The 16,252-nt window shown below is 31.8% G+C and overlaps 1 protein-coding gene across 1 annotated transcript, besides 1 other annotated feature; it reads left to right on the top strand.

Moving 5' to 3' along the window:
* Positions 1-409: 409 nt before the first annotated feature.
* Positions 410-1,190: a mobile genetic element.
* An 11,726-nt stretch (positions 1,191-12,916) lies between these two features.
* TVAGG3_0550050 (adaptin, alpha/gamma/epsilon family) lies at positions 12,917-16,008 on the top strand (the record flags this gene model as incomplete). Its single annotated transcript, XM_001326050.2, has 1 exon — positions 12,927-15,947. The coding sequence occupies one exon, from the start codon at positions 12,927-12,929 to the stop codon at positions 15,945-15,947; it is 3,021 nt and encodes a 1,006-aa protein (XP_001326085.1).
* Between the last annotated feature and the right edge of the window lie 244 nt (positions 16,009-16,252).

Raw genomic sequence — 16,252 nt, 5'->3', positions numbered from 1 at the left:
ATTTTGTTTCACTTGCCCCAACTCATATACTCTAAAAATAATAACAATAGCCAAATATATAAAATTAATTTTTAATTCATTAAAATTATATTTATTCAAAGTAAATCCTCATATAAACTTCTATGAACCATCCTCATCTGTTAATTCAATCAAGTATTCTAAGAAATTTGGGCAATTTTCTTCGAATAATTGGCCTCTCATATGATAAATCTATTAATTCAATTTTGTCATGCATAAAAATCATACTTTCCGAATATGCAATAGCATTTTTCAAGAGCCAACAATAAATCAATTTTAAATCTTAGACCGTATTATTAAATGATTCAATAGTCCTTCCTCCAATAAAAAGTGGTACATTATTTGTTGATCGTTCTGTGAAAATTCGAAATTTAAGATACAATAGCAAATTGCAAACCCAAATTTAGCTAAAAGTGACAGAAAAAAAAAACGTTTAGTATTAAAAAAAAAGACCGATGAGAGCTTCGTTCGAAATATAGAGGGAACTGAGAATGCGCAACCATTCTCAGGGAATATTGGATGCTATTCCCGTTCCCTCTGTATGGAAAATTGAGGTTTTCAAAGGGAGTTAAAATAATATCAAATTTATATACTAATTTACTTCAAAATACAAAAGTATTTGACAGCTAGAATTAGTTACTTTAGCAAAGCCTATCAATACCCTTTTACGATTATTGTTACTTTTCGAAATAAAAGTAAAAACAAATTTATACTAATTTACTTCAAAATACAAAAGTATTTGACAGCTAAAATTAGTTACTTTAGCAAGCCTATCAATACCCTTTTACGATTATTGCTACTTTTTCGAAATAAAATAAATTATTATCAAAAACCTTTTTTTCTTAGTAAAAATAAACGAAATTTTTTACCTTATGAACTTTTGATGGAAATATGAAAATTTAAATAATAAAGAAAGCCGCGAGCGAAGCGATCGGCTTAGTTTCGAAGATTTTTGATTCAAATCTTTGCTGATCTGTAATTCGCGGAAAGCCGCGAGCGAATCGAGCGGCTTAGGTCTAAGATTTTGATTCAAATCTTTGCTATATTCCTTAAATTCTTTATGAAACTCGCAACAGTTCCATAAAAAATTTTAAATTCTAAACTGTCGAAATTACCGATCGGTAATCACACCCTTCATGGGTGTGTCACTTTAGCTAAAATTACCCCTACTCGTAAAAAACAAGGATATTTCGTCAAATGCATCTATTTGTCAACAGAAATGTATCTTGGAGACACAATCACCAATATCAATATTTTCAACATCTTGTTATAAGATTTGATATTCATTAAAATTTGATATAAAAAAGTAAATTCATTGCTCAGAAAAATTGAGAAAATTGAGAGTAAGCGCCAAATAAGATTTTTAAAAATAAAGAACTAAGGGTACAGTATATGAGAAGGAAGAATCCAAAATTTTATTTTTTAAGGTTTTGCGCAAGAAAATTTTTATTAATCAACGTTAAATAATAATGATTCGATATTAAAAAAGAAAACATGAAATCAAAATAAAAAATTTGAATTCAATTTGACAAGAATCACAAATGATTCTTCTCAAAGTTGCTCAGTGAACAACAAACACTTGTTATTGTTTATAATTCAAGTGAATGTTGTACACAAAGACAACAATTGTCTATCAATTGTTGTCTTTGATTCAACTTTGACAAGAATCACAAATGATTCTTCTCAAAGTTGCTCAGTGAACAACAAACACTTGTTATTGTTTATAATTCAAGTGAATGTTGTACACAAAGACAACAATTGTCTATCAATTGTTGTCTTTGATTCAACTTTGACAAGAATCACAAATGATTCTTCTCAAAGTTGCTCAGTGAACAACAAACACTTGTTATTGTTTATAATTCAAGTGAATGTTGTACACAAAGACAACAATTGTCTATCAATTGTTGTCTTTGATTCAACTTTGACAAGAATCACAAATGATTCTTCTCAAAGTTGCTCAGTGAACAACAAACACTTGTTATTGTTTATAATTCAAGTGAATGTTGTACACAAAGACAACAATTGTCTATCAATTGTTGTCTTTGATTCAACTTTGACAAGAATCACAAATGATTCTTCTCAAAGTTGCTCAGTGAACAACAAACACTTGTTATTGTTTATAATTCAAGTGAATGTTGTACACAAAGACAACAATTGTCTATCAATTGTTGTCTTTGATTCAACTTTGACAAGAATCACAAATGATTCTTCTCAAAGTTGCTCAGTGAACAACAAACACTTGTTATTGTTTATAATTCAAGTGAATGTTGTACACAAAGACAACAATTGTCTATCAATTGTTGTCTTTGATTCAACTTTGACAAGAATCACAAATGATTCTTCTCAAAGTTGCTCAGTGAACAACAAACACTTGTTATTGTTTATAATTCAAGTGAATGTTGTACACAAAGACAACAATTGTCTATCAATTGTTGTCTTTGATTCAACTTTGACAAGAATCACAAATGATTCTTCTCAAAGTTGCTCAGTGAACAACAAACACTTGTTATTGTTTATAATTCAAGTGAATGTTGTACACAAAGACAACAATTGTCTATCAATTGTTGTCTTTGATTCAACTTTGACAAGAATCACAAATGATTCTTCTCAAAGTTGCTCAGTGAACAACAAACACTTGTTATTGTTTATAATTCAAGTGAATGTTGTACACAAAGACAACAATTGTCTATCAATTGTTGTCTTTGATTCAACTTTGACAAGAATCACAAATGATTCTTCTCAAAGTTGCTCAGTGAACAACAAACACTTGTTATTGTTTATAATTCAAGTGAATGTTGTACACAAAGACAACAATTGTCTATCAATTGTTGTCTTTGATTCAACTTTGACAAGAATCACAAATGATTCTTCTCAAAGTTGCTCAGTGAACAACAAACACTTGTTATTGTTTATAATTCAAGTGAATGTTGTACACAAAGACAACAATTGTCTATCAATTGTTGTCTTTGATTCAACTTTGACAAGAATCACAAATGATTCTTCTCAAAGTTGCTCAGTGAACAACAAACACTTGTTATTGTTTATAATTCAAGTGAATGTTGTACACAAAGACAACAATTGTCTATCAATTGTTGTCTTTGATTCAACTTTGACAAGAATCACAAATGATTCTTCTCAAAGTTGCTCAGTGAACAACAAACACTTGTTATTGTTTATAATTCAAGTGAATGTTGTACACAAAGACAACAATTGTCTATCAATTGTTGTCTTTGATTCAACTTTGACAAGAATCACAAATGATTCTTCTCAAAGTTGCTCAGTGAACAACAAACACTTGTTATTGTTTATAATTCAAGTGAATGTTGTACACAAAGACAACAATTGTCTATCAATTGTTGTCTTTGATTCAACTTTGACAAGAATCACAAATGATTCTTCTCAAAGTTGCTCAGTGAACAACAAACACTTGTTATTGTTTATAATTCAAGTGAATGTTGTACACAAAGACAACAATTGTCTATCAATTGTTGTCTTTGATTCAACTTTGACAAGAATCACAAATGATTCTTCTCAAAGTTGCTCAGTGAACAACAAACACTTGTTATTGTTTATAATTCAAGTGAATGTTGTACACAAAGACAACAATTGTCTATCAATTGTTGTCTTTGATTCAACTTTGACAAGAATCACAAATGATTCTTCTCAAAGTTGCTCAGTGAACAACAAACACTTGTTATTGTTTATAATTCAAGTGAATGTTGTACACAAAGACAACAATTGTCTATCAATTGTTGTCTTTGATTCAACTTTGACAAGAATCACAAATGATTCTTCTCAAAGTTGCTCAGTGAACAACAAACACTTGTTATTGTTTATAATTCAAGTGAATGTTGTACACAAAGACAACAATTGTCTATCAATTGTTGTCTTTGATTCAACTTTGACAAGAATCACAAATGATTCTTCTCAAAGTTGCTCAGTGAACAACAAACACTTGTTATTGTTTATAATTCAAGTGAATGTTGTACACAAAGACAACAATTGTCTATCAATTGTTGTCTTTGATTCAACTTTGACAAGAATCACAAATGATTCTTCTCAAAGTTGCTCAGTGAACAACAAACACTTGTTATTGTTTATAATTCAAGTGAATGTTGTACACAAAGACAACAATTGTCTATCAATTGTTGTCTTTGATTCAACTTTGACAAGAATCACAAATGATTCTTCTCAAAGTTGCTCAGTGAACAACAAACACTTGTTATTGTTTATAATTCAAGTGAATGTTGTACACAAAGACAACAATTGTCTATCAATTGTTGTCTTTGATTCAACTTTGACAAGAATCACAAATGATTCTTCTCAAAGTTGCTCAGTGAACAACAAACACTTGTTATTGTTTATAATTCAAGTGAATGTTGTACACAAAGACAACAATTGTCTATCAATTGTTGTCTTTGATTCAACTTTGACAAGAATCACAAATGATTCTTCTCAAAGTTGCTCAGTGAACAACAAACACTTGTTATTGTTTATAATTCAAGTGAATGTTGTACACAAAGACAACAATTGTCTATCAATTGTTGTCTTTGATTCAACTTTGACAAGAATCACAAATGATTCTTCTCAAAGTTGCTCAGTGAACAACAAACACTTGTTATTGTTTATAATTCAAGTGAATGTTGTACACAAAGACAACAATTGTCTATCAATTGTTGTCTTTGATTCAACTTTGACAAGAATCACAAATGATTCTTCTCAAAGTTGCTCAGTGAACAACAAACACTTGTTATTGTTTATAATTCAAGTGAATGTTGTACACAAAGACAACAATTGTCTATCAATTGTTGTCTTTGATTCAACTTTGACAAGAATCACAAATGATTCTTCTCAAAGTTGCTCAGTGAACAACAAACACTTGTTATTGTTTATAATTCAAGTGAATGTTGTACACAAAGACAACAATTGTCTATCAATTGTTGTCTTTGATTCAACTTTGACAAGAATCACAAATGATTCTTCTCAAAGTTGCTCAGTGAACAACAAACACTTGTTATTGTTTATAATTCAAGTGAATGTTGTACACAAAGACAACAATTGTCTATCAATTGTTGTCTTTGATTCAACTTTGACAAGAATCACAAATGATTCTTCTCAAAGTTGCTCAGTGAACAACAAACACTTGTTATTGTTTATAATTCAAGTGAATGTTGTACACAAAGACAACAATTGTCTATCAATTGTTGTCTTTGATTCAACTTTGACAAGAATCACAAATGATTCTTCTCAAAGTTGCTCAGTGAACAACAAACACTTGTTATTGTTTATAATTCAAGTGAATGTTGTACACAAAGACAACAATTGTCTATCAATTGTTGTCTTTGATTCAACTTTGACAAGAATCACAAATGATTCTTCTCAAAGTTGCTCAGTGAACAACAAACACTTGTTATTGTTTATAATTCAAGTGAATGTTGTACACAAAGACAACAATTGTCTATCAATTGTTGTCTTTGATTCAACTTTGACAAGAATCACAAATGATTCTTCTCAAAGTTGCTCAGTGAACAACAAACACTTGTTATTGTTTATAATTCAAGTGAATGTTGTACACAAAGACAACAATTGTCTATCAATTGTTGTCTTTGATTCAACTTTGACAAGAATCACAAATGATTCTTCTCAAAGTTGCTCAGTGAACAACAAACACTTGTTATTGTTTATAATTCAAGTGAATGTTGTACACAAAGACAACAATTGTCTATCAATTGTTGTCTTTGATTCAACTTTGACAAGAATCACAAATGATTCTTCTCAAAGTTGCTCAGTGAACAACAAACACTTGTTATTGTTTATAATTCAAGTGAATGTTGTACACAAAGACAACAATTGTCTATCAATTGTTGTCTTTGATTCAACTTTGACAAGAATCACAAATGATTCTTCTCAAAGTTGCTCAGTGAACAACAAACACTTGTTATTGTTTATAATTCAAGTGAATGTTGTACACAAAGACAACAATTGTCTATCAATTGTTGTCTTTGATTCAACTTTGACAAGAATCACAAATGATTCTTCTCAAAGTTGCTCAGTGAACAACAAACACTTGTTATTGTTTATAATTCAAGTGAATGTTGTACACAAAGACAACAATTGTCTATCAATTGTTGTCTTTGATTCAACTTTGACAAGAATCACAAATGATTCTTCTCAAAGTTGCTCAGTGAACAACAAACACTTGTTATTGTTTATAATTCAAGTGAATGTTGTACACAAAGACAACAATTGTCTATCAATTGTTGTCTTTGATTCAACTTTGACAAGAATCACAAATGATTCTTCTCAAAGTTGCTCAGTGAACAACAAACACTTGTTATTGTTTATAATTCAAGTGAATGTTGTACACAAAGACAACAATTGTCTATCAATTGTTGTCTTTGATTCAACTTTGACAAGAATCACAAATGATTCTTCTCAAAGTTGCTCAGTGAACAACAAACACTTGTTATTGTTTATAATTCAAGTGAATGTTGTACACAAAGACAACAATTGTCTATCAATTGTTGTCTTTGATTCAACTTTGACAAGAATCACAAATGATTCTTCTCAAAGTTGCTCAGTGAACAACAAACACTTGTTATTGTTTATAATTCAAGTGAATGTTGTACACAAAGACAACAATTGTCTATCAATTGTTGTCTTTGATTCAACTTTGACAAGAATCACAAATGATTCTTCTCAAAGTTGCTCAGTGAACAACAAACACTTGTTATTGTTTATAATTCAAGTGAATGTTGTACACAAAGACAACAATTGTCTATCAATTGTTGTCTTTGATTCAACTTTGACAAGAATCACAAATGATTCTTCTCAAAGTTGCTCAGTGAACAACAAACACTTGTTATTGTTTATAATTCAAGTGAATGTTGTACACAAAGACAACAATTGTCTATCAATTGTTGTCTTTGATTCAACTTTGACAAGAATCACAAATGATTCTTCTCAAAGTTGCTCAGTGAACAACAAACACTTGTTATTGTTTATAATTCAAGTGAATGTTGTACACAAAGACAACAATTGTCTATCAATTGTTGTCTTTGATTCAACTTTGACAAGAATCACAAATGATTCTTCTCAAAGTTGCTCAGTGAACAACAAACACTTGTTATTGTTTATAATTCAAGTGAATGTTGTACACAAAGACAACAATTGTCTATCAATTGTTGTCTTTGATTCAACTTTGACAAGAATCACAAATGATTCTTCTCAAAGTTGCTCAGTGAACAACAAACACTTGTTATTGTTTATAATTCAAGTGAATGTTGTACACAAAGACAACAATTGTCTATCAATTGTTGTCTTTGATTCAACTTTGACAAGAATCACAAATGATTCTTCTCAAAGTTGCTCAGTGAACAACAAACACTTGTTATTGTTTATAATTCAAGTGAATGTTGTACACAAAGACAACAATTGTCTATCAATTGTTGTCTTTGATTCAACTTTGACAAGAATCACAAATGATTCTTCTCAAAGTTGCTCAGTGAACAACAAACACTTGTTATTGTTTATAATTCAAGTGAATGTTGTACACAAAGACAACAATTGTCTATCAATTGTTGTCTTTGATTCAACTTTGACAAGAATCACAAATGATTCTTCTCAAAGTTGCTCAGTGAACAACAAACACTTGTTATTGTTTATAATTCAAGTGAATGTTGTACACAAAGACAACAATTGTCTATCAATTGTTGTCTTTGATTCAACTTTGACAAGAATCACAAATGATTCTTCTCAAAGTTGCTCAGTGAACAACAAACACTTGTTATTGTTTATAATTCAAGTGAATGTTGTACACAAAGACAACAATTGTCTATCAATTGTTGTCTTTGATTCAACTTTGACAAGAATCACAAATGATTCTTCTCAAAGTTGCTCAGTGAACAACAAACACTTGTTATTGTTTATAATTCAAGTGAATGTTGTACACAAAGACAACAATTGTCTATCAATTGTTGTCTTTGATTCAACTTTGACAAGAATCACAAATGATTCTTCTCAAAGTTGCTCAGTGAACAACAAACACTTGTTATTGTTTATAATTCAAGTGAATGTTGTACACAAAGACAACAATTGTCTATCAATTGTTGTCTTTGATTCAACTTTGACAAGAATCACAAATGATTCTTCTCAAAGTTGCTCAGTGAACAACAAACACTTGTTATTGTTTATAATTCAAGTGAATGTTGTACACAAAGACAACAATTGTCTATCAATTGTTGTCTTTGATTCAACTTTGACAAGAATCACAAATGATTCTTCTCAAAGTTGCTCAGTGAACAACAAACACTTGTTATTGTTTATAATTCAAGTGAATGTTGTACACAAAGACAACAATTGTCTATCAATTGTTGTCTTTGATTCAACTTTGACAAGAATCACAAATGATTCTTCTCAAAGTTGCTCAGTGAACAACAAACACTTGTTATTGTTTATAATTCAAGTGAATGTTGTACACAAAGACAACAATTGTCTATCAATTGTTGTCTTTGATTCAACTTTGACAAGAATCACAAATGATTCTTCTCAAAGTTGCTCAGTGAACAACAAACACTTGTTATTGTTTATAATTCAAGTGAATGTTGTACACAAAGACAACAATTGTCTATCAATTGTTGTCTTTGATTCAACTTTGACAAGAATCACAAATGATTCTTCTCAAAGTTGCTCAGTGAACAACAAACACTTGTTATTGTTTATAATTCAAGTGAATGTTGTACACAAAGACAACAATTGTCTATCAATTGTTGTCTTTGATTCAACTTTGACAAGAATCACAAATGATTCTTCTCAAAGTTGCTCAGTGAACAACAAACACTTGTTATTGTTTATAATTCAAGTGAATGTTGTACACAAAGACAACAATTGTCTATCAATTGTTGTCTTTGATTCAACTTTGACAAGAATCACAAATGATTCTTCTCAAAGTTGCTCAGTGAACAACAAACACTTGTTATTGTTTATAATTCAAGTGAATGTTGTACACAAAGACAACAATTGTCTATCAATTGTTGTCTTTGATTCAACTTTGACAAGAATCACAAATGATTCTTCTCAAAGTTGCTCAGTGAACAACAAACACTTGTTATTGTTTATAATTCAAGTGAATGTTGTACACAAAGACAACAATTGTCTATCAATTGTTGTCTTTGATTCAACTTTGACAAGAATCACAAATGATTCTTCTCAAAGTTGCTCAGTGAACAACAAACACTTGTTATTGTTTATAATTCAAGTGAATGTTGTACACAAAGACAACAATTGTCTATCAATTGTTGTCTTTGATTCAACTTTGACAAGAATCACAAATGATTCTTCTCAAAGTTGCTCAGTGAACAACAAACACTTGTTATTGTTTATAATTCAAGTGAATGTTGTACACAAAGACAACAATTGTCTATCAATTGTTGTCTTTGATTCAACTTTGACAAGAATCACAAATGATTCTTCTCAAAGTTGCTCAGTGAACAACAAACACTTGTTATTGTTTATAATTCAAGTGAATGTTGTACACAAAGACAACAATTGTCTATCAATTGTTGTCTTTGATTCAACTTTGACAAGAATCACAAATGATTCTTCTCAAAGTTGCTCAGTGAACAACAAACACTTGTTATTGTTTATAATTCAAGTGAATGTTGTACACAAAGACAACAATTGTCTATCAATTGTTGTCTTTGATTCAACTTTGACAAGAATCACAAATGATTCTTCTCAAAGTTGCTCAGTGAACAACAAACACTTGTTATTGTTTATAATTCAAGTGAATGTTGTACACAAAGACAACAATTGTCTATCAATTGTTGTCTTTGATTCAACTTTGACAAGAATCACAAATGATTCTTCTCAAAGTTGCTCAGTGAACAACAAACACTTGTTATTGTTTATAATTCAAGTGAATGTTGTACACAAAGACAACAATTGTCTATCAATTGTTGTCTTTGATTCAACTTTGACAAGAATCACAAATGATTCTTCTCAAAGTTGCTCAGTGAACAACAAACACTTGTTATTGTTTATAATTCAAGTGAATGTTGTACACAAAGACAACAATTGTCTATCAATTGTTGTCTTTGATTCAACTTTGACAAGAATCACAAATGATTCTTCTCAAAGTTGCTCAGTGAACAACAAACACTTGTTATTGTTTATAATTCAAGTGAATGTTGTACACAAAGACAACAATTGTCTATCAATTGTTGTCTTTGATTCAACTTTGACAAGAATCACAAATGATTCTTCTCAAAGTTGCTCAGTGAACAACAAACACTTGTTATTGTTTATAATTCAAGTGAATGTTGTACACAAAGACAACAATTGTCTATCAATTGTTGTCTTTGATTCAACTTTGACAAGAATCACAAATGATTCTTCTCAAAGTTGCTCAGTGAACAACAAACACTTGTTATTGTTTATAATTCAAGTGAATGTTGTACACAAAGACAACAATTGTCTATCAATTGTTGTCTTTGATTCAACTTTGACAAGAATCACAAATGATTCTTCTCAAAGTTGCTCAGTGAACAACAAACACTTGTTATTGTTTATAATTCAAGTGAATGTTGTACACAAAGACAACAATTGTCTATCAATTGTTGTCTTTGATTCAACTTTGACAAGAATCACAAATGATTCTTCTCAAAGTTGCTCAGTGAACAACAAACACTTGTTATTGTTTATAATTCAAGTGAATGTTGTACACAAAGACAACAATTGTCTATCAATTGTTGTCTTTGATTCAACTTTGACAAGAATCACAAATGATTCTTCTCAAAGTTGCTCAGTGAACAACAAACACTTGTTATTGTTTATAATTCAAGTGAATGTTGTACACAAAGACAACAATTGTCTATCAATTGTTGTCTTTGATTCAACTTTGACAAGAATCACAAATGATTCTTCTCAAAGTTGCTCAGTGAACAACAAACACTTGTTATTGTTTATAATTCAAGTGAATGTTGTACACAAAGACAACAATTGTCTATCAATTGTTGTCTTTGATTCAACTTTGACAAGAATCACAAATGATTCTTCTCAAAGTTGCTCAGTGAACAACAAACACTTGTTATTGTTTATAATTCAAGTGAATGTTGTACACAAAGACAACAATTGTCTATCAATTGTTGTCTTTGATTCAACTTTGACAAGAATCACAAATGATTCTTCTCAAAGTTGCTCAGTGAACAACAAACACTTGTTATTGTTTATAATTCAAGTGAATGTTGTACACAAAGACAACAATTGTCTATCAATTGTTGTCTTTGATTCAACTTTGACAAGAATCACAAATGATTCTTCTCAAAGTTGCTCAGTGAACAACAAACACTTGTTATTGTTTATAATTCAAGTGAATGTTGTACACAAAGACAACAATTGTCTATCAATTGTTGTCTTTGATTCAACTTTGACAAGAATCACAAATGATTCTTCTCAAAGTTGCTCAGTGAACAACAAACACTTGTTATTGTTTATAATTCAAGTGAATGTTGTACACAAAGACAACAATTGTCTATCAATTGTTGTCTTTGATTCAACTTTGACAAGAATCACAAATGATTCTTCTCAAAGTTGCTCAGTGAACAACAAACACTTGTTATTGTTTATAATTCAAGTGAATGTTGTACACAAAGACAACAATTGTCTATCAATTGTTGTCTTTGATTCAACTTTGACAAGAATCACAAATGATTCTTCTCAAAGTTGCTCAGTGAACAACAAACACTTGTTATTGTTTATAATTCAAGTGAATGTTGTACACAAAGACAACAATTGTCTATCAATTGTTGTCTTTGATTCAACTTTATTAAAAATTTTAATTATATCTTTTAATTTATATTTATTTACGTTCACATTTCTTTTATATCCTTTATATTAATATAAAATTTCGGTTGATCTTCACTCTTTTTCACATATTTTTTCAATAAGATACCCAATTTTTGTATTTATTCTGATTAATATTTTTCACTGTTAATTTTATTGATATCTCAAACTATTTCAACATTTAGTTTTTTAAAAACTCTATTTTTTGTTCTCTCTCTCAATTTTCAAAAGTCATTAATTTTGCATTTCTTTATTTAAAATATAATTAACATTGGATCAAAACATTTATTATAATGCCATTTTGGATCAATCTTATGATATTTCAAATCTTTTAAAATACACTCATTCATAACAAATAGTTGCCCTAGACATGTGCGTAACCTCTGTGTACGATATTCCAACACCTTACGACCTGTATGCAAGTTTTTAAATATTGAATAAAAAAACAACAACATACCGTACTTCGAGTATAAAACATGTATACCCTAATAAAAACAAAAATTAGGACATATTTGATTTATGATTTCTTTTCACAAATCGAAATTTTGATCTCTCAATTTTAAACATTTTTCAAAAAAAACTTATAAATATATTTCTTATTGTATAATATTGAAAAATAAATCATCATGGATGAATATTACTAGTACTTCAGAATTATTTATTTTTTCGATCTAAATATAGAAATAATATCTACTCTATATAAAAATAACAATTATTTAATTTTATTGAAATTTTTATTATTTGATTAATATATTTTATGTGATATCTTAAATAGCAATAAAAACTACACCACATAGTTATTCTAGGGTACCTTCATCTACTTCTAGAATTATAGGCTCTGGATTCGAATCTATGGTGCGCTATTGATAAAGTAAATTTCTCCATAGGCCCCCAAAAAATTGACAACCCAGGACTTATAGGGTAGACTTACTTTCGGTTTTGTAATGGAGAAATGGGAAAATTAGAACAGGTTTTTATCAAATGAAAATACTATTAAATATCAAGTCGCGTGCTCATTAATTTTTTTGTATCCCCCTTGAAAAAATTGACACCATTAATTTTTTTTAATGTTCACTCAAGGCGTTCAAAAGATTAAGTTATCAAAGCACTTCCATGATACATGCATTGCCATTGGTGAGTGCAAGAGCCGTGAAGCTGAAGAAAAAATCGTTTCTCAGTGGATGCAAGAAGTTAAGAAGAATTTAGACAAGAAGAAGATCAACATTTCAGATCTCTACGAAAATGTCATTTCTTTAGTTCATCTTACCCTTCTTGGCTACAACACAAACTTCGGCCAAATTCATGCAGTTAACTTGACACAAGACGTTCAGATGATGACAAAAGCACTCGGCTACTTAGCATGCTCAGCTCTTTTCGATTCGAAGTCCGATCTTATCGTTCTTATTGTCAACTCTACTCAGCGTGATTTGTCATCCAATCATCCAACATCAATGGCTCTTGCCTTAACTGCCATTGCACAGCTTGTTACACCAGAACTCATCCAACCAGTCATCGGTTTTGTTGGACAGTGCCTCAACCACTCTGTTCCAATCATCCGCCAAAAGGCCATCATGTGTGTTCATTCCTTCATCGAGAAGGATGCTTCTACAGTTGTTGATTTATTCCCAGAGCTCTGCCGTCTTCTTTCTGACCCAGATCTTTCAATCGTCAACTCCGTCATTGTAACATTCACAACACTCCTCAAACACCACCTCAACATCCGCCAGATCTGCGAGCTTCTTCCTGATATCACACGCGCTGCTCAAATGATTCAGACAAACAATACAAAGATCGAGTACTCATTCCAGAACGTTAGCGCTCCATTCGTCTTGATCAACATCCTCAGACTCATCAGAAGAATCGCCTTAGATACACCAGGAATCCAAGATCAAATCGAGCCGATCTTGGCCCAAACAATTTCTTCAGTTACACTCGAGACACCAGCCTCAGCGGCCCTCCTCTACGAAGCTATCAAGACAGCCATCGCTCTCGACATTACAGAGATCCCACAACTCAAAGGCGCCATTTCATTATTCATGTCCGCAAGAGAACAGAACTACAAATATATCGGCTTATCACTCTTAACTACAATACCTGATTTCGCATCAGAATTCCAGTCTACAATCATTGATTGCCTTGAACATCCAGATCCAAGTATCAGATTGATCACATTAAACCTTCTCCACAACATGGCCTCCGAAGACAATGCCCAGATCATTGTCATCAACATGTTGAAGTTCTTCCAGCGTACAAAGAACGAGATAATCAGACGTGATCTTTCTGATCGCATTACAGACATTGCCTCCAAGTTCTCACCATCACCAATCTGGTTTGCCAAGACCATGGAGCAATTATTTGCCATTGGTGGTGACTTAGTCCGTCCAGAAGTTGCATTCCAAGTCATGAAGATCATTGATGAAGAATGCGATGAAGAAATGAGGAGATCCATTGTCAATCTTTACTTGGATGTCGCACAGTCTGCTCGCAGGTTATCCGATGTCTTTGTAACAGTCATTTCCCATGTCATTGGAAATTACGCCGAATTATCCGATGAATATGATTTATCCTTCATTATTTTGCTATTATGCGATTTGGCTGATGGATATGACAATCCAAGAGAATGGGTTTTGAACGCTATTCTCAAGTTGTTACCAAAGATTGAAGAAGTTCCACAAGAAGTGTTAGATGTATTTGAGAACTACAAACAATCTAGATCCATCATTGTTCAGAACATCTGTTACGAAGCATTGCAATTGTTGAATTTCAGAGAATCATTGAACATCGTTTTATCAATGAATGAAGAAGAAGATCCACAGTTATCATTCCTCAATGACTTTGTCAACGAAGCAATTGCAAATGGTGGCCGTCAATACATTCCTATTGATGACAGAGACACAGATATCATTGTTACAAACAAACCAACACTTATTTACACTCAATATCCACATAACACACCAGGAAATGTTTATTCCGCTGATGGTGTCAATTCAGGACCAGTTTCAACACAAGTTGAAGAAGACACAACAACATTGAATGTATCAGGTGTTGCCGCTGTTTGGGGTAACGAAGGATTGGTCGAACAAGCACCAGAACAACCACAACAACAAGCACCAACATACACACAGAACTACGAAGAACCAATGGACACTTATCACCAGAAGAAACAGTCAATGTTCGCTAAGTTGGCTGTTGCAGGAAAGAAGAACCAAAACGCAGAGCAAGAGAAGAAAGACAAACTCGCAGCTTCCATCTTCAAAGGTGCAAAGCCAATCGCTAAGAAGCCAATAAACAAACAAGCTCCTGCCGCTGCTGCTGCTCCTGTTTCTGCTCCAGTTGTCAATGTTCAATTGACACCAGAACAAATCCAAAACATCGAGAAGGCAACTGCTGAATTACAGACACCTCCTCCACAGAAGATTGCTGAATTCTCTGCATCAGGAATCTCTCCACAACCTGTTTATGGCGATGATTATATTAAAGTCATCGCATGTGCAAACCAAGGAAAGATTTTGGTCGCAGTAATGAACGCTACATCGACACCAATTGGAGATTTCAAGTTGAGTATTGAAGGTCCAGATGTCCTCAACAAGGAGATTGTTTCGCAGCCAGAGACTATCAACTGCATCCCTCCACAGAACGCTGTAACAATGCTCGGAATCTACTCATTCCCCAAGACAATGAAGGGATTCCCACAGTTCAAGTTCACAGCAAATATCGAATACTTCGGAAAGAAGTTGAACGTCAACTTGCCAGCAAACTTGTTGTCTTTCATCGCTCCACAACAGGCAACAACAGCTGAATTCGGCGCTGCTTGGAAGTCTGGCGGAAGTGAGATTGTCTACACTCTTCCAAAGTCTGAGGGAATGACACTCGACGACATCTCAAGATTGATGAACACTGTCGTCGGAGTAAAAACTGTTCAGAGAATCGGTCAGGAAGAGATCTTCATGGGGTTGTTGGTATCTACTCCATTCAAGATTTTGATCCACGTCAAGTTTGGCGCTCAGAAGGTTGATATCAAGGTCTTAACAAAGGCTCAGCCACTCACTGCTTCTCTCGTCAACGACCTCAAGACAGTTTTCGCTTAAACACCCTTTTAAAAAAGGACTCCGATTTACCTAAAAAATTTCAAATTTTTTCACATCAAATATTTTATAATTTTTTAAAAAAGGATTGCCTCTACTCATAATTTAACAGCAATCTCCTACTAATAGGGCTTCACTAACATAACAAAAATTATTCAAAAATTTTTTATGATGTAAGAAATTATTTGAAATCTGTCTGAACTATATAGCTTATTTAAATTGCTCGTCCAGTAATACTCTTGAAAACATAATTTAATTTTTCTGTTTGAGTGTATTGCAAAATATTTCCCCTATATTCTTGTAAATTC

Source organism: Trichomonas vaginalis, chromosome II, assembly GCF_026262505.1.
Source record: "Trichomonas vaginalis G3 chromosome II, whole genome shotgun sequence".
NCBI classification, from domain to species: Eukaryota; Parabasalia; order Trichomonadida; family Trichomonadidae; genus Trichomonas; species Trichomonas vaginalis.
Note: the sequence above shows the minus strand (reverse complement) of the source record. Positions and strands in the feature narration are given on the sequence as shown.